At 35.6% G+C, this 23,187-nt stretch overlaps 1 protein-coding gene across 3 annotated transcripts; it reads right to left on the bottom strand.

Moving 5' to 3' along the window:
- Positions 1-949: 949 nt before the first annotated feature.
- On the bottom strand, positions 950-22,272 carry LOC310717205 (MAM and LDL-receptor class A domain-containing protein 1). Of its 3 annotated transcripts, XM_083524928.1 has the most exons (31): positions 22,105-22,271; positions 21,956-21,996; positions 21,706-21,795; positions 20,082-20,326; positions 19,746-19,824; positions 18,126-18,529; positions 15,554-16,109; positions 15,183-15,379; positions 14,634-15,014; positions 13,171-13,457; positions 12,734-12,999; positions 12,382-12,459; positions 12,162-12,299; positions 11,758-12,014; positions 11,326-11,473; positions 10,962-11,099; positions 10,586-10,842; positions 10,384-10,468; positions 9,643-9,876; positions 9,133-9,389; positions 8,778-8,862; positions 6,514-6,813; positions 6,056-6,312; positions 5,701-5,785; positions 5,055-5,354; positions 4,598-4,854; positions 4,307-4,391; positions 3,694-3,927; positions 2,439-2,695; positions 2,210-2,294; positions 950-1,882 (listed from the first exon to the last, which is right to left on the bottom strand). In XM_083524928.1, exons 1-31 carry the CDS (start codon positions 22,176-22,178, stop codon positions 1,830-1,832), a joined length of 6,210 nt encoding a protein of 2,069 aa, XP_083381054.1. In that variant the 5' UTR covers positions 22,179-22,271; the 3' UTR covers positions 950-1,829. The 3 variants fall into 3 exon arrangements, with proteins under 3 accessions (XP_083381054.1, XP_083381056.1, XP_083381055.1); XM_083524930.1 differs by lacking the exons at positions 6,514-6,813; positions 8,778-8,862; positions 9,133-9,389 and having other exon boundaries at positions 22,105-22,272; XM_083524929.1 differs by lacking the exons at positions 2,439-2,695; positions 3,694-3,927; positions 4,307-4,391.
- Positions 22,273-23,187: the final 915 nt, after the last annotated feature.

Raw genomic sequence — 23,187 nt, 5'->3', positions numbered from 1 at the left:
ATTGTTGAAAGATTTATGACCAAACTCTTGATGTCACCCATATGAGGATGGGTTCCCCTTTGAGTCTGGTTCCTCTCAAGGTTTCTTCCTCATATCATCTAAGGGAGTTTTTCCTTGCAACTGTTGCCACGGCTTGCTCATCAGGGACAAACGCACACCATTCACCTTCACTGTTGTTTTCTGTAAAGCTGCTTTGAGACAATGTCTGTTGTGAAAAGCGCTATACAAATAAACTTGACTTGACTTGAGTACTGTACCAAAACAGAATTTTTTAAACAGAACCTTAATAAAGCTTCCAGAAAACTAAAACCTATTTTGGTCTTTGATAAGCTGCACATGCAAGTTAAACTATTCTGCCACAGCAACAGGAGGCCTAAATCCAAGCACAAAATGTTGCAGCACAGCAGCTTTTTACTGAAATTTAAAGTTCATAACACTATAATAAAAAAAAGTCCTGACTAAAGTTTAGCCTTCAGTAAAACTTTCTTTTGGCTTCTCCCATTAGGGGTCACCACAGCAGATCATCCGTATTCATGATCCGCATGTTCGATTTGGCACGTGTTTTTTTTTACTTCCTAACGCAACCCTCCCCATTTATCCGGGCTTGGGACCGGCACTAAGAGTGCACTGGCTTGTGCAACCCTAATGGCTGGGGTTGGTTTCCTGACAAGGGATCGAAACCAGGCCGCAGCGGTGAGAGTGCTGCATCCTAACCACTAGACCACCAGGGGACCTAAAGTTTAGCCTAGTTTAGGAAGGCCAAGGAGGAGGTTTATGGATGTGGTAAGGGAAGACATTCAGGTAGTTGGTGTGACAGAGGCAGATGTAGAGGACAGGGTGGTATGGAGACGTATGATCCGCTGTGGCGACCCTAATGGGAGCAGCCACAAGAAGAAGAAGAAGAAGTCACTTGAACCTAATGATGTCAAACCAATAAGAAACAAAAATGTATATCCTGCTAACATTTTTTTATTAATTAGAAACATTATTCCTCTTTGGAGATGCACTATGCTATATAGATCTGCAGCTTCACATTTGTGTCCTTTAAAGGTGGTACAATTAAAATTAACCTTATCAGTAATAATTATATTTATTCATGAAAGTTGTAGTAAAAGGGTAAATGCTTTCAAATGAAAAAAAAAAAAAAAAGGAGTTTGCAAATTCACTCTTGCTTTTTGTTACTGCCAGTTTACAAAATGAAACAAAGGAACAAATAATATCTAAATATATAGAACCAAAGAAAGCTATGACTATATCTGCATGAATAGTTTGCATTTCCATGCTAATAGCAATCATTATCAAAATTGCCTAAATAATATAAATGTAAATGGATTGTTAAGCCACATGTACTGTTTTTAAGATTGAAGCGGATATTGTGTATGCATGCATGTGTATAATTACAAATGAAAATTTCTAAAAGAATATATTAACAATCCATTACAATCTATTAGAGTTTGTATTTTATTCAGCTGCTTGTTAACTACTGAATAGAAAGTACAAGGTTTTCCATTTGAAATGTAGAAAAAAATGTGTAAGAAAAGGCCATATAAAATGCAGTTACTTGCAAACTAAACATAAGTACAGTAACAAAATAATTGTACTTTGTTAGATAATCCAACAATAAAACAATTATACAAAAATCAACATCACTGATTAATTAAGCACAATTGATAACAAGCCAAAATTGCAGATTGTTTTGATAGTGTAGTGATATGATATGGTCCAGCTGCTGAAGGTTTTTGAAGCATGGTGCAACTGCAATAGTTTATTTAAGAAACAGTAAAGTTGCAGACTTTTCTTTTTTTTTTTTTTTTTGCAGAATATAGAGTTCACTGTGGGGTAGTGGCAGGTGCTGGTGAACCAACCAAATGTTTTCTTAAATCTAAATGGGAAAAAAAGAACAATAATACTTTAAAATCTATTTAAAATCTATTTGATACTATTATTAATTGTGTCAAAATGATAATAAATAGAATTGAGATGCAGAATTAGTTTATTTGCAGTATCGTTGAGCATTATCCAAAAGTGAAAGTATTTAAACAAAATATGTTTTTATTTAAATATAAACGTTCCACATTCTAGTACATGTGGAATGTGGTAGGTACTAAAGAGTCACTTTTAAAATAACATTAAAAATATCAGCAAATTGCCTTTTTTTAAATGTTTGGTGCTAGATTTTAATTTTATTTAAATTATTTAAGAAAAATACCTGCACAAGTTCCTCTATGGAAAAAGACATCATCCATAGCCACATCTGACCAAGCATTGTGTCCTCTGCGTCCTTCGAATAAAATCTGAAAACAACGTTTTTTTTAGGTTTACTATCATATAAAACATGTTTCATATCACATTACTATCACATGATGTGAAGTGCATAAGAATAAGAATTTTCACTTATCTGGATAAAGTCAAGAAATAACATTTCTGAACAGACTGACCCTGAATTTGCCGTGAGGTGTAATGTCCACTAGAGCCTGATGCCAGATGTTCCCCTGGTCTTCTCTCTTTCTCCAGACCTCCTGGGCCACATTCCCATGCAATAGGTAGACAGTCAGACCCATAGTCCAGCTGGAGCCGTACATGTGGTACCAGAACTGCAGACACTGGGGTTGAATATCAGAGCATTCCTCACTGAGAAGACGTGCTGTGTCTCCATGAGCGGCGCTGTCACTCTCAATGTATAGGTAGTAACCAACTAATTAAAATTTGGAGGAAGAAGAGATAATTATCATGTTTTTTTTGTATAGTACAAAAATAATAATGTTGTATCAGAAGTAGTAAATAAATGGTACTTTATATCTTTAAAACTGTAACTAAAATGTACATTAGAATGACAATTTACATTACTACCGTGATCAGCAATTATATTAAAACCAATACCTAACACAGTAACTACTGATTCTAAGTTCTGATCCCACAAGCCCCCAAAGTGTGCTACTGTATCTGGCACCATGAATTTAACAGCACATCCCTAAGTTCTATAAATTGCAAGTTAGGTCCTCCATGGATTGATTTTGTTATTCCACTGGTGCTCCACTGAATTAAAATCTGGGAATTTTGAGGCCAAATCAACACCTTGTCAATTATCTGTCATGTTCCTCAGATGATTTCTGATTAATTTTTGGAGTATGGCAGGTTGTGTTCCACTGCCATTAAAAAATACTACTGTCATAAAAGAGTTTACTTTGTTTGCATCACTGTTTAAGTAGATACTATGTCAAAATGTCATCCACATTCAAAAGCCAGGACCCAATGTTTTCCAACAGATAAAGTTTTCATACTCACACACCCATTGTAAATGCTTTTGTTTGTGAACAAAGCACTTTATTTGGTCTGTGGCAACACAGCCTCAGACACAGTAATGTGCATTCTGAAACCTTTTTTTTATCATAAAAACAATAACTTTTTCAATTCATTTGTGTTATAGTAGCTCTCCTGTGGACTTGGACTAGAAGATTTAGCCTTCACTTTCTATGTGCATCAGTGGGTGTTAGTCACTATAGACACTATATAAACCCTTCACTGTTTGCCCTTTTTTGGACTACATTTTTGGTAGATATTATCCACTGTGAACACAAGGCCTGCTGTTTTAAAGATGATTAGATCATTACGTTCAAAGCATTATACTTGATAATTTTTCCTTCTTCCAACATGTCAACTTCAAGAACTGACTGTACAAAATTGGAATCTTACTCCCTGTTGTGTGATCAGATGAGGGACCAGTCAATGTTGTAGAAGTGGGACCACTGTGCCTTGTCCAGTCAAAAACATCAGTCACTAACTGACTCCATGTGCAAAGGTTGTTATCAAAATTGCAGTTGAATGCACACACAGGTGAGAATGCGGATTTTGTAGTTGGGTTGGCATCTGTAGGGATTAGTGTTGGGTTTTCAGGTGCAGGTGAAACAGTATGATGGCTTAATAAATCTACAATGCACAAAAATCATACCATTAGTCAAATAATATTAGAAAAAATTATTTTTACTCTGCAAAGAAAAGACATTTAAGCAAGTAGAATGGGCAGCATGCACATCTGGACAGGTTGAAAGGCATATGAAGGTTTTAGAGCAACATACAATATGCTTCCATCCAGACAACATTCTTTCAGAGAAAGACTTGCAAATATTTCAGCAAGACCAACTTGTTGCAGCATGCTGTGTATGGTCTGAGCACTGACAAGTGGAGCTTCTGCAACCTCTGAAAACTCTTTTTCATTGAATTCAGTTATTGTATTTTTATTAAATAAAATCATTTTCAGTTTTAACTACAATCTTTGGTACTGCTATTAGTTAAATAATCAAATCACCTGCACAGGTTCCTCTGTGTATAAAAATGTCATCCAAAGCCACATCTGATCTAGCATTGTGTCCTCTGCGTCCTTCAAATAAAATCTAAAAAATAAAAAATAAAAAAAAATTATCTAATTTTATAGTCAGACCTTGTTTACCAGAAAAAACTGACCAGTTATCTGAATAAAATGTAAAATGCCTTTTGAAAAGAAAAAAAAAAATCAATCCTCCAAAATATTTGTATTTTGAGTATATAGTATTTAAAAAAAGCTCATATTAGAGATAGAACCACAAACATTCAAGCTGACCTTGAATTTTTCATGAGGTGTGATGTCTACTAGAGCCTGATGCCAGATGTTCCCCTGGTCTTCTCTCTTTCTCCAGACCTCCTGGGCCACATTCCCATGCAACAGGTAGACACTTAGACCCATAGTCCAGCTGGAGCCGTACATATGGTACCAGAATTGTAGACACTGCGGTTGGACATCAGTGCATTCCTCACTGAGAAGTCGTGCTGTGTCTCCATGAACAGCACTGTCACCCTCAATGTACAGGTAATAACCAGCTTGTAATGAAGAGATGGAGAAAAACGGGGAGTAACAGATATAACAGATTTTGACTTGTCATAAGTGTACTGTGTTTTATTTGAAAAAACCTTATACATAGCTTTCTTCTGGCTGAAATTTGTACCCCACTTTTTTCACTGTTAACAAAGTACTCTACTATGAGTGCTACTATATATAATAAATTAATTATGGTGCTTACCTCCCGTTGTGTGATCCGAGGATGGACCAGTCATTAATGTAGGGGTGGAGCCTTGTTGTCTTGTCCAATCAAAAACATCGGTCAATAATTGAGTCCATGTGCACAAATTGTAGTCAAAGTTGCAGTTCATCCCACAAACTGGTGAGGAATTAGACCTCACTAGTACAGGGCCGTTTCTATGAACAGGTGCAACTACACTGGTTCTTGTATGTGATTGTAGGGGTGTTGATGTTTCGCCAATTGGAGAGATTATGGTTGGCATTTCGGGAACAGGTGAACTCAGCGGATCTTTCAGTAAACCTGTATAACAAAAATATCATTAATTAAGATAATCATTATAATAATAAAATCTGTAATTATTTCACATTTGTCTTCATTTGTGGAAATGGTTTAAATGCGATGTTATATCTTATATTCGAACAGGTAAAATTTTAGCAGAAGTATAGAAAATAATTGAATGATTTGATAATATATATGAAAAAAGGCAAAGATCATAAAAAATAAATTTTTTAGATGTGGATAAACAAGTGTTTTATTTTAATTAACAGAAAACTTTGAATATCTTGCTGTTTATATGGATATTTCACTGGTTGGACCTTTAAATATGAAACTAAATGTAATTTATAGTAAAAAAAGAAAAACGCACCTGCACAGGGTCCCCTGAGTAAAGTGACATCATCCAGAGCAACATCTGACCTATCATTGTGGCCTCTACGTCCTTCAAATAAAATCTACAAGCATGTATAAATTGTTAATTAATTGTCCAAGTTATAAGTAATTTATTTTTTCAAATTATTTATCTCTTTGTGGACATATGTGACTTGTATCCTTATTTAGATCTAGAATTATCTTGGCCTCTAAAATGCCAGAATAAAGAATTTTAATAGAAGTTCTATTAGAAAGTAGAAGTTCTAAAAATTATATTTCTAAATAGAAGAAGAGACACAGCACATGGATATAGACAAATACCAAAGTAAAAAAAAAAAAATCTTATTTCTGACCTTAAATTTGTCATGAGGTGTGATGTTCACTTGAGCCTGATGCCAGGCATTCCCCTGGTCTTCTCTCTTTCTCCAGACCTCCTGGGCCACATTCCCATGCAACAGGTAGACACTTAGACCCATAGTCCAGCTGGAGCCGTACATATGGTACCAGAATTGTAGACACTGCGGTTGGACATCAGTGCATTCCTCACTGAGAAGTCGTGCTGTGTCTCCATGAACAGCACTGTCACCCTCAATGTACAGGTAATAACCAGCTTGTAATGAAGAGATGGAGAAAAACGGTGAGTAACAGATATAACAGATTTTGACTTGTCATGAGTGTACTGTGTTTTATTTGAAAAAACCTTATACATAGCTTTCTTCTGGCTGAAATTTGTACCCCCCTTTTTTTTACTGTTAACAAAGTACTCTACTATGAGTGCTACTATATATAATAAATTAATTATGGTGCTTACCTCCTGTTGTGTGATCCGAGGATGGACCAGTCATTAATGTAGGGGTGGAGCCTTGTTGTCTTGTCCAATCAAAAACATCGGTCAATAATTGAGTCCATGTGCACAAATTGTAGTCAAAGTTGCAGTTCATCCCACAAACTGGTGAGGAATTAGACCTCACTAGTACAGGGCCGTTTCTATGAACAGGTGCAACTACACTGGTTCTTGTATGTGATTGTAGGGGTGTTGATGTTTCGCCAATTGGAGAGATTATGGTTGGCATTTCGGGAACAGGTGAACTCAGCGGATCTTTCAGTAAACCTGTATAACAAAAATATCATTAATTAAGATAATCATTATAATAATAAAATCTGTAATTATTTCACATTTGTCTTCATTTGTGGAAATGGTTTAAATGCGATGTTATATCTTATATTCGAACAGGTAAAATTTTAGCAGAAGTATAGAAAATAATTGAATGATTTGATAATATACAGTGGGTACGGAAAGTATTCAGACCCCCTTAAATTTTTCACTCTTTTTTATTTTGCAGCCATTTGCTAAAATCATTTAAGTTCATTTCTTTTCCTCATGAATGTACACATAGCACCCCATACTGACAGAAAAACACAGAATTGTTGACACTGTTGCAGATTTATTAAAAAAGAAAAACTAAAATATCACATGGTCCTAAGTATTCAGACCCTTTGCTCAGTATTTAGTAGAAGCCCCCTTTTGATCTAATACAGCCAGGAGTCTTTTTGGGAAGGCTGCAACAAGTTTTTCACACCTGGATTCAGGGATCCTCTGCCATTCCTCCTTGCAGATCCTCTCCAGTTCTGTCAAGTTGGACGGTAAACATTGGTGGACAGCTATTTTTAGGTCTCTCCAGAGATGCTCAATTGGGTTTAAGTCATTGCTCTGGCTGGGCCATTCAAGAACAGTCACGGAGTTGTTGTGAAGCCACTCCATCGTTATTTTAGCTGTGTGCTTAGGGTCATTGTCTTGTTGGAAGGTAAACCTTCAGCCCAGTCTGAGGTCCAAAGCACTCTGTAGAAGGTTTTTGTCCAGGATATCCCTGTGCTTGGCCGCATTCATCTTTCCCTTGATTGCAACCAGTCGTCCTGTCCCTGCAGCTGAAAAACACCCCCACAGCATGATGCTGCCACCACCATGCTTCATTGTTGAGACTGTACTGGACAGGTGATGAGCAGTGCCTGGTTTTCTCCACACATACCGCTTAGAATTAAGGCCAAAAAGTTCTATCTTGGTCTCATCAGACCAGAGAATCTTATTTCTCACGATCTTGGAGAACTCCATGCGGGTTTTCATGTGTCCTGCACTGAGGAGAGGCTTCCGTCAAGCCACTCTGCTATAAAGCCCCACTGGTGAAGGGCTGCAGTGATGGTTGACTTTCTACAACTTTCTCCCATCTCCCGACTGCATCTCTGGAGCTCAGCCACAGTGATCTTTGGGTTCTTCTTTACCTCTCTCACCAAGGCTCTTCTCCCCCGATAGCTCAGTTTGGCCGGTCGGCCAGCTCTAGGAATGGTTCTGGTCGTCCCAAACGTCTTCCATTTGAGGATTACGGAGGCCACTGTGCTCTTAGGAACCTTAAGTGCAGCAAAAATCTTTTTGTAAACTTGGCCAGATCTGTGCCTTGCCACAATTCTGTCTCTGAGCTCTTCAGGCAGTTCCTTTGACCTTAATGATTCTCATTTGCTCTGACATGCATTGTGATCTGTAAGGTCTTATATAAACAGGTGTGTGGCTTTCCTAATCAAGTCCAATCAGTATAATAAAAAATTTCTGGACTCAAATGAAGGTGTAGAACCATCTCAAGGATGATCAGAAGAAATGGAGAGCACCTGAGTTAAATATATGAGTGTCACAGCAAAGGGTCTGAATACTTAGGACCATGTGATATTTCAGTTTTTCTTTTTTAATAAATCTGCAAAAAGGTCAACAATTCTGTGTTTTTCTGTCAGTATGGGGTGCTATGTGTACATTCATGAGGAAAAGAAATGAACTTAAATGATTTTAGCAAATGGCTGCAATATAACAAAAAGTGAAAAATTTAACGGGGTCTGAATACTTTCCGTACCCACTGTATATGAAAAAAGGCAAAGATCATAAAAAATAAATTTTTTAGATGTGGATAAACAAGTGTTTTATTTTAATTAACAGAAAACTTTGAATATCTTGCTGTTTATATGGATATTTCACTGGTTGGACCTTTAAATATGAAACTAAATGTAATTTATAGTAAAAAAAGAAAAACGCACCTGCACAGGGTCCCCTGAGTAAAGTGACATCATCCAGAGCAACATCTGACCTATCATTGTGGCCTCTACGTCCTTCAAATAAAATCTACAAGCATGTATAAATTGTTAATTAATTGTCCAAGTTATAAGTAATTTATTTTTTCAAATTATTTATCTCTTTGTGGACATATGTGACTTGTATCCTTATTTAGATCTAGAATTATCTTGGCCTCTAAAATGCCAGAATAAAGAATTTTAATAGAAGTTCTATTAGAAAGTAGAAGTTCTAAAAATTATATTTCTAAATAGAAGAAGAGACACAGCACATGGATATAGACAAATACCAAAGTAAAAAAAAAAAAATCCTATTTCTGACCTTAAATTTGTCATGAGGTGTGATGTTCACTTGAGCCTGATGCCAGGCATTCCCCTGGTCTTCTCTCTTTCTCCAGACCTCCTGGGCCACATTCCCATGCAGCAAATAGACACTCAGACCCATAGTCCAGCTGGAGCCATACATGTGGTACCAGAACTGCAGACACTGGGGTTGGATATCAGAGCATTCATCACTGAGGAGTCGTGCTGTGTCTCCATGTAGAGCGCTGTCACCCTCAATGTACAGGTAGTAACCAGCTAGTGATGGAGGGGTGGAGGAAGAGGATGGGACAAATGTTTTGATACTGCATTTAGTATACATTTTTATATTGTAGACCAAATGAATTAATGTTCTGCAAACAAACAAAAAAAGATAAATATATGTCTGTTTATGCTAGGCAAAATGTATACTACAATGTTTTGAGAACATTGGCCTCAGCTCCTATTTGTTTAAATTTTAGTATATAATAACTGAATAATTTAAAGTTATGAAATAAATGAGGATTCTTACTTCCTGTTGTGTGATCAAACGAGGGACCAGTAAATGCTGTAGAAGTAGGACCACTGTGTCTTGTCCAGTCAAAAACATCTGCAGCTATTTGACTCCATGTGCACAGATTGTTGTCAAAATTGCAGTTGAATGTGCACACAGGTGAGAATGCAGACTTTGTAGTGGGGCTAGTGACTTTAGGAACTAGTGTCGGCTTTTTAGGTGTGGGTGACAGAGTCTGATGATTTATTAAATCTACAGTGCACAAAATAATAACAACAACAATAAGTATCATTATTACACTGAAAATGTGTCATTTTAGTAATTAAAATATCTTGAATGTAATCATTTATTTGGTACTACTTATATGATTACAATAAACCAAATATAAGATTTTGACAGCTATTTCAAGGCATTTATTTTTATAATTTAAAGCTTTACATTTTTTATATTCCCCACTGTTTGGTATTTTTCTTTATTTTTAGAATTTATGTAAATGCTTAAAACTAACAACATTTTCTATTAATTAAAAAAAAATAAAAAGCTTGAACCTATTGAAAATGTCAAGTGATATGTTTAATTATTTACTATCTTAAAAAGAAAAAAAAGTAATAATAAATAAATGGATTACTAAGAATTTAAAGAGCCCATGAGGATCCAAGGGTCCAGTTTAAGTGACTTGTTGTTTGTATGAAGCCTTTACTGGGTTTAAATCCTATCTTAAACATTGATCTAGTTTACATAAAATAAAAAAAAAGCAACCTGTACAGGGTCCTCTGTGTATAGACACGTCATCAAAAGCCACATCTGACCAAGCATTGTCTCCTCTGCGTCCTTCAAATAAAATCTAAAAACAAGGTTTTTCAAGTGCAGTGGTATCAGAGCATGCTAATCAAACAGCACTACAAGTTAAATTAAAAAAGTTGACAATATGTAAAATTCCTTTTATCTCTTCTTATAAGACCTTAAATTTGCCATTAGGTGTAATGTCCACTAGAGCCTGATGCCAGATGTTCCCCTGGTCTTCTCTCTTACTCCAGACCTCCTGGGCCACATTCCCATGCAACAGGTAGACACTTAGACCCATAGTCCAGCTGGAGCCGTACATATGATACCAGAATTGTAGGCACTGCGTTTGGACATGAGTGCATTCCTCACTGAGAAGTCTTGCTGTGTCTCCATGTAGAGCGCTGTCACCCTCAATGTACAGGTAGTAACCAGCTAGTAATAGAAAATTGAAGAGAGAGGGGAAGGGACAGATAGATGTTTTGTTATAATTTGCATGTGCCCTAATCTTATAATGATCCACAATTACAATAAAAATAAATTATGATTCTTACATCCTGTAGTGTGATCAGACAAAGGCCCAGTCATTGATGTAGGGGTGGGGCCACTATGTCTCGTCCAATCAAAAGCATCAGTCAATATTTGAGTCCATGTGCAAAGGTTGCTGTCAAAATTGCAGTTGATTTCACACACTGTGCAAATCACAAAATGGTAAATTAATTATTGTAACAATTATATATATATAAAAAAAACCTTTCTGTACAGTTTTCTGTAACTGTAAAATCAAATGCTGATCTTTTTACTGAAAACTGTCACAAGTGCATTATATACTTCCCAAGACTTTTCAGTTATTCATTTTACATTTTTCTAAAACATATTAGCTTAGTGAATTAAATATTTTTGGGTTTAGTTCTTTACCTGTGGTAGAGGAGCCTCCATTAGTTGGGGATGGTTCCTGAAGTTCTGGCATCATGCTAACTGCTCCACATTTTCCATGTACTATGGTAACATCATCCCATGCTACATCTGATTTATTATTTGAACCCCTAATGCCTTCCACAATAATCTGAAACAATTTATAGAGAAGTAATTGATATGCATATTCCCAGATACATATAGATGAAAAAACATTTTAGTAGATTCATTGTACATTAGTGTCTCAACAGCATATTTAATATTTTTTTCTGTAAATACATTGAGACAATAGCTAATTTTGTTTGAAAATTTATTCAGATACATTTGAATGGCAACATTAAGTTTTTAATTGCCATAGATTAGTAATCTATTGTTATAAATCATGAATTGTAGCTTTTCAGGCCGAGATTTTTACATATTCAATATGTACAGTACCTTGAATGGTCCCAATGGGCTGATCTCAATTTGTGCTTCGTGCCAGTGGTTACCCTGACTATTGGATTTAGACCATATTTTGATGGCACGGTTCTGTTCTAGCAGGTAGACATTAAGCATCATGGATGCTGCCCAACCGTACATGTGATACCAGAAGGTCATGCACTGGGTGCCCAAAGTATTGCATGCTGGACTTATCATACGTGCAGAGTCACCATGGTAAACTCCGTCACCTTCAGTATACATGTAAAAACCACCTGAAGAGTAGTAAGCAATAAGTAGTAGAATAATTTAATTATTTTATATAATCAAGTAAAGCTTTAGATGAGAACATTTTTGTTAATCATATACTATGATTTTTCATAAAAATTAAAGCCAGACAAAAGCTTAGGCTATTCTCTCACTTCCTGTAGTGTGGTCACTGCTTGGACCAGTAAAATCAGAAGGTGTTGATCCAGACCATCGTGTCCATTCAAAACTGTCCTGGATTAACTGTTCCCATCCACATTCATCCTGGTCAAAGTTGCAGCTCCATGAACAACCTGTGTTAACCAATCCTTGACCAATTAGTTTGCCATGCTGGTAACTTACAGACAAAAGAGTGCAGAAAGGCTAATGGCTTACTTGCACCGGAAATTGGGGTGGTGGGTTGTGATGGTGTTGGGGTGCTTGTGTCTTCTGTTGGTGGTGTAGTTTGAACCTCTAACATAAAAAAGAATCCAAATTCTCATGTAAGGATTGTAATTCCAGCATTATTTTGATTCCAAACAATAAGAATTTTTACTTTGTTCTCTATTAACTAATTTGCTTTTCTTTCAATATACATAAAAAACCTTTGACAAAAATTATCCTTCAAGAGTCCTTCATATTTAACATAGTTAAAAACACAGTAATTAAAATACTGTACATCATTCACTACCCAATCAAACTAGAACAAAGCCTAGTTAAAAAGGTACTTTTTTAAGGTTAAACATACCACAGACTGTTCCCTTCCACCACGCTCCCAGAAACACCTCTGACACTTCACATGCTGCCACATAATTTTCTAGAGAATTGCACAGCTGAAACTGATCCCCCCGTGAGTAGCAATAGTCTTTCACACAGCTGTTCACATAGATCTGGGGGGGCACGAACCAGTGGCAGGCTTTGAAGACATCTTCATATAACTTACTACACTCCTGAATACCTTTGTTCTCTAGCTCAGGTGAACATTTGGGTTTATCCTGGGAGCCGTTGACACAACTGGATTGAAAAATAAATAAAATTGAATCTCTTTAGATATACATTGTTAAAACAACAATTATTTTTATTTTACAGACTATTTTAAAGTAATTACATATTCAATATTGAAACATTGGGTCTGTAACATGAGTTTCTATGGCTTTATAGACAATTTTATAAATAGCTGCTTACGGCCATTCCTTGTCATAAGTATTCCAACTATTAGCAAAATCATGTGAATACGGGACTACATTGCCATCAGGTGTCAAGAAATCATCAAACTGGCTTCCAGAGTAGGTACCACAAAGTCCACACATACTGCCCTTGTGTCTCTCATCAAGTTGCACAAAGAGCCTGTCATTCCCATTGAACAAGAACCTTAAACCAAACTTTGTTTCCACTAACACATATGGACCTTTTTGGGACACATGCACTGAGGTGTTGTGTGAAAAAGGCAGAGGGATTTGACCTCCATTCACCTATAGCAAAGAGAGAGTAGAAAGAAAACAAGTGAATAGGTTAGAGAGCTGTAGTACAATGGCAGCTTAGGAATTATGCTATTAAAATTAAGATGCTAGAAGTTAATTTATGCAGTGACATTTTTTTACACAGAAGACAAAATAAACTGATAACTGCTGATAAATAAATCTTATTATGAATTCATTCGATAGATTTCTACAGCATTCTTAAAATGCCAACATAATGACATTTTCACTACATGATCATAGTTATTTATACAATGGCTAGTTAAGGAACACTTTGTGAATGGTCAGGCAGTGTTCCAATGTTGCTGATATTTAGTATAGCTGAACTGGTACATTTTACTTCAGTACTTTTGTATTAATCCAATTGTCTGTGTTTTCTACATGAAATTACAAATTAAGCAATAGTAATTAACATATACAGCATATCTACACTTACTATTGTCAGTCTGTGCATTCCAACTCACGAAGCCTTTTCTATTACATAGAAAAAGCATGATTTCTATCTCTAGTACATTAAACAAAAAAGTTAATCATTAACTGCATTGATATAATGTGATTAATGGTAACCCATATACATGGCTGTGCAAATATTTACTGGAACAGCAGTATTGCTTATGTGATTTTGCTTAATTGTTGAACTACTGTTATACACTACATTATATGCACTTTGTTATATGTTACTGTGTATAGAGTGATCCAGACAAACATGTGCTGTTGTTACATAAATAAATACAAACAGTGTATTTATTCCAAATTCATATTGTCATGGATATTTGATCAGAATTTTTTTTTTTTGTTATTAGAAATGCCATTTAGCTGTCTGATGTCCTTCATCAGTTTCTTTGTCATATGGAAAACAGAAAACACATTCGATTTGATTGTCATGTTTGAAAACCAACATTAATAATAAAATGGGCTCCTCAACCACAATGTTTCTCCCAGAGGAACACATTATTATTTGTGTTGGTTATCTGATTAATGTTGTTCACTTTGTATTTAATGGGGATTGCCATGATTTGGTGTATATTTAAATTTGTTAATATTGCTCTTGCCTGTTGTTTTTTGACATATTTAGTTCTTATTTTTGGAATTCATAGTTTTACATTTCAGCCTATTTTTCTCACATGCTGGTAACTTGTTTAATAACACTGCAACAATAAAAGTACTCACATAAACCAGCTTGTTTTTTTTAATTGTCAGATGAAAGCCATCCAGATTTAGTGCCACAGAGTTTAGAGATGCAGATTTTGTGTTTTTTAGGTCCTCATTACGTGCTGTTAGAGTGAACTGAACTGCATCACCACTACATGTTTTAGCAACGGTGTAATTGCAGGTTCCCTGGAATGAATAAGCCTTGCCGTCAAAGGTGATATAATGGGGATCACCATAGACACTGCAGGTCACTGGATTGGAGGGGAAACATCCTAAGACCCCACTTTTGACTTTACAGACTTCATTGGCCAGGCAGGAAGTAGGTGAACATTGAATATTGCCATGGTCTGCACATGTGCACAGCCTCTCACAGTCACCTTCCATAAATGTTTCTCCTCTCTGAAAGTTACACAAATTTAAAACTTAACTGTAGTAACTTGATTGACGGTTTATATTATGAAGTCAAAAAATTTCAAGTTCAAAAATGTGATTTTGGTTCATTTAATTTCATGTTAGTTCAATATGTGTTATTGTGCTTATCTATTCCTGCTATTATTTCATATTTACCTTATAGTGCTGTCCATCTATCCAGCAACCACAGTCTTCTGCAGGTACACACCTTCCACCACTTAATAGGAAACCATAATCACAATCACATCTCTCTTGACACCTGCCACAATCCTCTGCAGCATCCAAATCAGAACAAGTGGCAGGGCAATCTCTGGAGCAGGCATTAAAGTGGCTGTTAGGACCACAGGCCAGAGCTAGAATATAATAATTCAAAACCTATAAGTTCTACAATCGTGTTTTGTTTATTATGACATGAACATACATTGGAAGAAATTGGAATGTCTAAATGATATGATGATTAACTATAGCAATCTGGATAGATATATGTACTGTGTATGATGAAAAGAAGAAAATATTGGGTGACATACAACAATTAGTTGCATTTCTCCAGCCAGTCACAGAAATTCCAACTTCACTGCAGGATTTTTCAATTGTTTGAAAGATATCACAGAAGGCCTCAGGATCATAAGTAGTACACATCTCAGATATACAGCTCCTGTAGAAGTTTGAATTATCAAGAGAAGAAAAGCATTTAGAGAAGGGGCCATTTTGGGACAGCAGAACTCCACAGTACACCTCACTTGCATAATGCAGCTCCTCAGATTCTGAGCAAAGGTTTGGTACAATGGGCGTTTGGCAGAGAGGATTGGCACTCTTCCACTTTTGCCCCAGAATGTGGGTGTCCTTGACTAGAGAGCTGCCTGGCATGTTCTTGTCATCATCCATTATATTGTTAAAGTTGCCACACATGCCACAAAGTTTGTCTGAGTACTGCATAGGTACGGTTAATTGAAGGGCACCAGATTTGGCAAAGGAAATAGAGAGGTTGAAGTTTGTCTGAAGCACCACAGTTGGTCCATGAGAACTGACTTTTATTGTGTCATTCTCTAGACTCAAGGGGAGACTTTTCCAAATACCATTGACCTAAAAAGACAGGAACAGCAAATTAGTTATCTGGCTATTTATATTAATATATAATGTATATTAATATATAATGTATATATATATATATATATATATATATATATATATATATATATATATATATATATATATATATATATATATATATATATATATATATATATATACAGTGGAACCCGGTTATGTCGATGTCCTAGGGGGGTGCCAAAAAGCATCGAGGTAACCAATGATTGAGATAAACGAAAATCAAAATGGCGGCAGTATATTACCGTGCTTGAAATTTCTTTATGTACATGATGTGCGTTAATAAATGAGAATGTGCATGCACGTGTTTTTTAAGGGTTTTTTTACACAACAGCGTTGCCGCGATTTCTTTGATGAAGGCATGCTATAAAAATACATACAGTACATGTTTATCTGTCATGAATCCACCTGCCAAGCCCCCTTCAGCGTGTCAGGTGCTTTCTCGGCCGCTTTCTCTGAAGCTCCCGGCTTTAATCGCGCACATATGGTGCTCGTTTAGCATCATCACCAGCTTCTATTTAAACTTTCACACTCTCACTGTCCGTTATTGTTGGTATATGTTGGTTCACAGCGGTCGTTGTTATCGCTCATGCGTTTCCCGGTACGTGCCTTCCCACCGGCACTCTCTCAACGGCTGCTCTTTTCTTCCCAAAGTCGCGCCGCACCCCTACCAACACTACGAACACTAGCACTAACTAACAGCAGAGATTCACCAGTATACAATACAACACCTGTAGCATCTGTAAGGCTTGATTTTTCCGCCACTTCCGCGAGTTCTTCTGCGGCTGCACCGAGATAACCGACGTTAAATGGCAAATTTTTTGCTCGAGATATCAGGGTTCGGCGACATAACCGATAAAAAATGCTTAGAAAAAGCGAGAATTTTGCGGTTGCACTTTAAAAACGTCGACTTAAAAGGGTTGTCGAGGTAACCGAGGGCGAGATAACCGGGTTCCACTGTATATATATATATTAAATACTGTATTTTCCGGACTATAAGCCGCTACTTTTTTCCCACTCTTTGAACCCCGCGGCTTAAATAATGAAGCGGCTAATTTATCGATTTTTCCTGGGTTTTTCCTGGTTTCACAAACTTCAAGCTAATAAACTGAGCCCCATAACATTAGACCAATGAAATTGCAGAACAGGTTCAGGTGAACCAATTAAACTCTTAATATTCATAAACATCATAAATATGGATGAGGTTCCTCTGACGTTTGACCTGCCGCTCACTCGGACTGTCAACAGGAAATGCGAATCAGTCGTCATGCTGAAAACAACCAGGCATGAAAAAAACGCACTTCACCTGTGTTCTGAGCTGCACAGCATCGGGAGAAAAGCTTCACCGATGGTGATTTTTAAACGCACGACGATGCCAAAAGAAAAACTCCCGAGAGAAATTGTTGTGAAAGGAAGGAGGAAGACAGTGAACAATGACTTTCTTGGTAAGCTACTGTTTAGATACAAGCTGTGTAACAGACACTGTCTTTTGTTTAAAGACGGTGTAAAGTTCATTACTTTCAATGTAGACACCTGCGGCTTATAGACACCTGCGGCTTATTTATGTTCAAAATAAAAATCTTTGTAAAATTCAGTGGGTGCTTATATTAGGGTGAGTTTAATAGTCCGGAAATTACGGTACTTAACAATCAAGACTTGTTTAATAATGTCCATTAAATTAAAATGTATTATCAGCTATTGTATCATCATTTTAAATATACTTTATAATATTGGGCTATTTGATAATGCCATGAATCTCATAATGACTTAGTTTAAAACATGAATGATGTGATTAGTTAAGGTCCATAGTTTCAGTCATTTAGGCTATTTTACAACAGAGCAGCCCATTATACTAAAAACATTCAGTTATTTCTTGGTGGGAGATCATAGTAGTCCATGTGAATTAACTGAGGTTAAATACAAACACCTGCTTTCATCTGAATGCCTAATACCTAGTAGTGGTTGACAGTATAAAACAGCAAATCAACTCACCATGATTTTTCTTTTGTTTCGTCTTTGCAGAGTCACTCTTACACTTTGCATTCTTAAATTCACTTGTTGGATTTTGAATTTAGGTGATTGGCCGATTTGCTCATTCTTCACCTCCACTACAAAGTCTGGAAGCAATCTAGACTCATTGCACACCTCTGTTAGTACATGAAAACAGTGACCCATGAAACGGGATATGACCCCATCAAACGTGGTGAATCGCAGGTCACTAGTAACTTTGCAGGTGCCATATGTGTTTGAGTTACTTGAACGTTTGGAAAGAGCAGCTTTATTGCAGGGGTGACCATCCCCACAGACTTTTTTGGCACAGGCCAGCTGATTTTCAATGCAGGTGCACTGAGTGGATTCATCTGTCCAGAACTGGGTGCCTGGCTGGCACTGAGAGTCTGTGAAAGTGGTGTTAAAAAGACTGGTTTGATGTTTTATATCACTATATACAGATTTCAGATATAGTATATGGTAGGATGAATGTTGCATTGCACTTTATTAAACATTGTGTTATTCTTTGTGGAATTATGACTATATAGTAATATTTTCTTTTATTAATATATAATATTTAGAAAATGAACTCATGTTTAAACTGAGGAAATGTAAAATTCTTAGGAAAAATGTGATAATGCAGTATCCCATTTTGCATTATCTTGCTGAAATACACAAGGCCTTTCTTGAAAAAACATTAATGCACCCCCATACTATCAGTAATGCAGACTTTTGAAATGAGCAATGATAAAAAGCCGGATGCTCTCTCTCCTTGTCAGTCCAGGGGACACAGCATCCATGGTTTCCAAAAAGAATGAAAAAATTTGATTTGCCGGATCACAGGGCATTTTTCCACTTTGCCATTTTAAAAAAGTTTTGTTTCTTTATCGTGTTCACATATGGCTTCTTCCTTGCATGAGTTTGATTTAACCTACATTTGTGGATGACATGGCAAACTGAGTTAACAGACAATGATTTCTGGAGCTGTTTCTGAGCCCATGCAATGATTTCTATTACAAACCATGCCTGTTTCTAATGCAGTGCCACCTAAGGGTATTCAAAATATATTTTCGCCCTTGTCTGTTGCTCACAGAAATTTCTCCAGATACTAGAAATCTTTGGTTAATACATGTACTGTAGATGAGGAGATGTTTAAAATATTCACAATTTTATGTTGAGGAAAATTATTGTTCCACAATTTGCAGACAATTTTTTGCCGATTAGTAAACCTCTGCTGATCTTCACTTCTGAGAGACTCTGACTCTTAAAGATATTCTAAAGATATTCTTTTTATATCCTGTAATGTTGCTGATTACAATTAACCTAATTAGTTGCAAAATGTACCTCCAGCTGTTTCTTTTTAGTAAAACTTACTTTTCCAGCCATTGTTACCCCGTCCCAGTGCAAAGCATTGCATTCTGTATTTATTTACATTTTACACAGCGACCCAACTCTTTGGGAATTGGGGTTGTACTTTTACAGTGAGTAAAGAATATTGATGCTATGATTGCCTGTGCTTGCATCATCATTACAAAAGTAAATTAGTGAATCAAATGTGGGGTGGCAGTTCTACTGCACATATGTAATCAGGCTTTTAGATAGTATAATCACATATCCACTTACCACACTGCCCCTGATGTACTGCAACCCTGTCAAAAACTGTTTCTTCCATTCCCTGAATATGTGTAAGTTCTAAAATAATCTGCAAGCAAGACCAAACAAAGAAAATGTATTTATACATTTAAAATATAACATCATCATTAAAGTTTAGAGGCTTAAAGCTTAGCAAATCAGTGACTGCATAAATAAAAAAAAAAATGTGTTTTACTATAAATCTATTTTTGAGGCAAAACAGAATAATAACACTAGACAGAATAAACTGATAAAAAGTTCTGCATTTTCATAGAGCTGTCAAATAGCTTAGAAGAGAAAATAAGAATTGAAAGCAATTTATTGTACCTTAACAAGAATCTCTGAGTAACTTATTGGTATTAGAACTTGTCTCCAGGTGTGGCCCTCATTGTTCACAGAGCTCCAAATTTGTGTTTTGAGATCATCATCACTTAACAGCACTCTCAGTTCTGAGCTGTCATGTCCTGGTTTGTAATACCAGAATTCAAGACACGAATCCCCAGAGAAATAGAGATCCTTGCTCTTTAACCAAGCAACAGGGCTCATTGGATCTCTCGAGAGGTAGAATTTCTCTGTAGTATACAGGGCATTAAACAGAATATACAAGGTTTGATAGCGTAATATTTTTTGTCAAAAACAACAAAAACAAAAAGTTTTAATTAAGCTTTTTTTTAATGTTTCTGTAATCATCTGATTTAATATTGCAAAGCGCCATAATAACGCAGTATTTGTTGAGTGAGTAACAGTAGTATTTTCAAAGACGTAGCATTCAGTAAAACATAACACCATAAATTATTTTACTGCATTACAATTGAGTCAGAGTCAGACTGAACAATTAGATATGCCCTAGATAACCCTAGATGTGCACTTTAAGCTAATGTTTAATCAGAGCTGATTGAGATCAAAAGATATTATGGAATGGAGTAATACTTAATGCAGGAAAAATGTAAATGAGCATTATCAGATTAATGCACTGGATACCTTTGTTGCAATCAAAGTGATGTAACACTTTATAATTCACTTCATTAATGTGCCTTTAAAAGCTTTGAAAAATTATTATTTAAAATGCCTTGAACAAATATTTCTACTTCTGAGTTTTCTATACATTATGGTGGCATTTGTATGTAACACTGTATGTAAAACTGAAATACCCACTGTATTTGGCTCTATCAGATTTAGACCTTGTGAACTTGCCATAGATTTTTATTCCAAGTGATGGCTGAGTGTTGAGTTCTTGGTTTTGAACCACACCAGTGCAACCTTGGCACTTTTGCTTCTGATTATTTTTTCTACTGGAAAAATAGGATTTTTCTGCTTTTGTCAAGATCTCTAGAACTTCTTTAGCGGTATCATCATGGTTGATGATTAATTGGCTTTTTTTAAGCTGGCTTTATGAATAAGGAGTGTAAATAATTATTGTTGCCATGGTCTTTTCCAATCATACAAATCTTATACAAATAATTTTAGATAAACTGTTTTCTCATCAAAGCTTCTGTTGTTATCCTGCCAGGGTTTACCAGGAAATTAGCCAACATGCAAATAATCCAAGTCATTACCAAGTATTATTTAGTTTACAGATATGAGCAGTTTTTAAATTTAAATGACTATTATTTCATTATTAACAATTTCAAATGGTTCATTACTATAGTATACACAAAAAAAAGCAACAAAATGTGTAATTGATAAACATATACTTGATTAATGACTAGTTCATCAATATAAATGCTATAGAAGAGTGACATTTAATATGTAGAGCTTTTTTAATATTTAATTGGCAAATTCTGCATATCTAATATTCAGAGAATTCAGTATTCGCAAGATTCCAAATCTGCCTTAGATCATTAAATTAAATTAAGTAGGTGCAGAAATGATAATGTCATAGTGTGTGATCTGCAAACTAAGCATAGGAATATACAGCCTTTCACAAATATGTTTTTCAAGGAAAATTTACCATGTCCTGCTTGACTTCTGATTAATCCCTGTGAACTCCAGTCACAGAATGGAGACTGATCACTGTCAAAATCACACTTTGTCATAAAATCTAAAACAAACAACAAGCAGCAGAGAGAAATACAAAGAAATAAGCAGAATAAACAGAATATTTTCCCTATTACATTAAACAGTAAGTCTGTGATGCTACAGTGATTTTAGGACAATTATATCAGACAGCATAGAACAAAGTATAAAGGTTAAACTGTAACCTGCAGTTGGCTGCCAATCAGGTAGAATAACTGAAGGCTTACTGTGGAAATGTAAAACATCAAAACAAAAAATAATTTAATACAATTGTTTAATAATAGTATACTAATTAAAGTATTATTAAAAATTATTATATACAAAAGAACCATACCTTAATGAAGCTTCTGTGATCATCATAACTATGCAGCTTTTTAAAAGAAGGCAAAGCCACATATGCCCTGCCATTTTTAAAGTTTTCTTGCTTCTACCTACAGTCCAGAATCAGCAGTGGCGGTTGTGGTAATTTAATTCTACTGTCATACTGCTGTTAACTGGGGAAGTAATGTGTTGGGGAAAGGCTTAAAACCAATCAGGATGTTGACGGCATACTGTCTGATGACAAGGATTGGCCAATGCTTAAGATAAAAAATGAATGATCATACTGGCAATTGTTTCTTTTAACTCTTATCTTTGTGTCATGTATTGTGATTAGACTCACGTCTACACTGGCAAAAGTGTAGTTTATTACACCTCTGGTTATGATTGTGCAGTTAAGTCCTTATCAGGCTATGACCCATGTTTTGCACTCAGGATGATTTACATTGACTTGTGTTTCCTCCAAGTGGTCTGCTGATATATTACTGTCATAAGCAATTTTTTTCTTTGACATAAATTTCTTCCTGGATAATTTGTCTTACTGCATGACAGATATGTTTATCAAAGACATTCCGTTTATATAATGATTATACATAATTGTTTATTATTTTGTCAATATACTATGATGCTTAATACTGAACTATGAATCATAGGATGATAAAATGTAAAAATGTGATAAAATTTTAATTGGCTTCAATTAGCAGCCTGTAACTATAAATAGGGCTGTATAGAATTATCTTATTTGATATACATTTTTAATATGCATTTTTTTTATCATTGATTTGAAAGAGATGTGGCATGTATTGCCTGCTTTAGGAAACACTGGATTTGAGTCATCACGCATTTATTTATACCTACCTGCAGAATTAATTAGCTGCTGTTATTTATTTATATATTTTACAAATATTTGGCATTGAAGGGTTAGTTTATTTGAAAAGTTTCTATAGAAATTCTGCAAATACTTTGATTCCTGGGTTGTAAATCCATTTAAAATGCAAATTATTTATGCAATTTGTAAATAAAGGCTCACATCGTGAGTCTAATGTCTTGTTTTGCTTGCTATTTAAAAATACTTAACCAGTGGTTGGTGTGGAAGCTC

This window comes from Silurus aristotelis (genome assembly GCF_946808225.1).
Source record: "Silurus aristotelis genome assembly, chromosome: 22".
Lineage (NCBI taxonomy): Eukaryota > Metazoa > Chordata > Actinopteri > Siluriformes > Siluridae > Silurus > Silurus aristotelis.
Note: the sequence above shows the minus strand (reverse complement) of the source record. Positions and strands in the feature narration are given on the sequence as shown.

What these genes read in the sequence shown, in the direction of transcription:
- LOC310717205 (XM_083524928.1), bottom strand. Translation starts at nt 22,178, where the DNA reads ATGGCAGGGCATATGTGGCTTTGCCTTCTTTTAAAAAGCTGCATAGTT. An exon ending in GAAACAAAAGAAAAATCATG is followed by an intron (nt 16,110 to 18,125) that starts GTGAGTTGATTT and finishes CTGTCTTTTTAG; the next exon opens with GTCAATGGTATTTGGAAAAG. An exon ending in GTCTGATCACACTACAGGAT is followed by an intron (nt 10,843 to 10,961) that starts GTAAGAATCATA and finishes TTCTATTACTAG; the next exon opens with CTGGTTACTACCTGTACATT.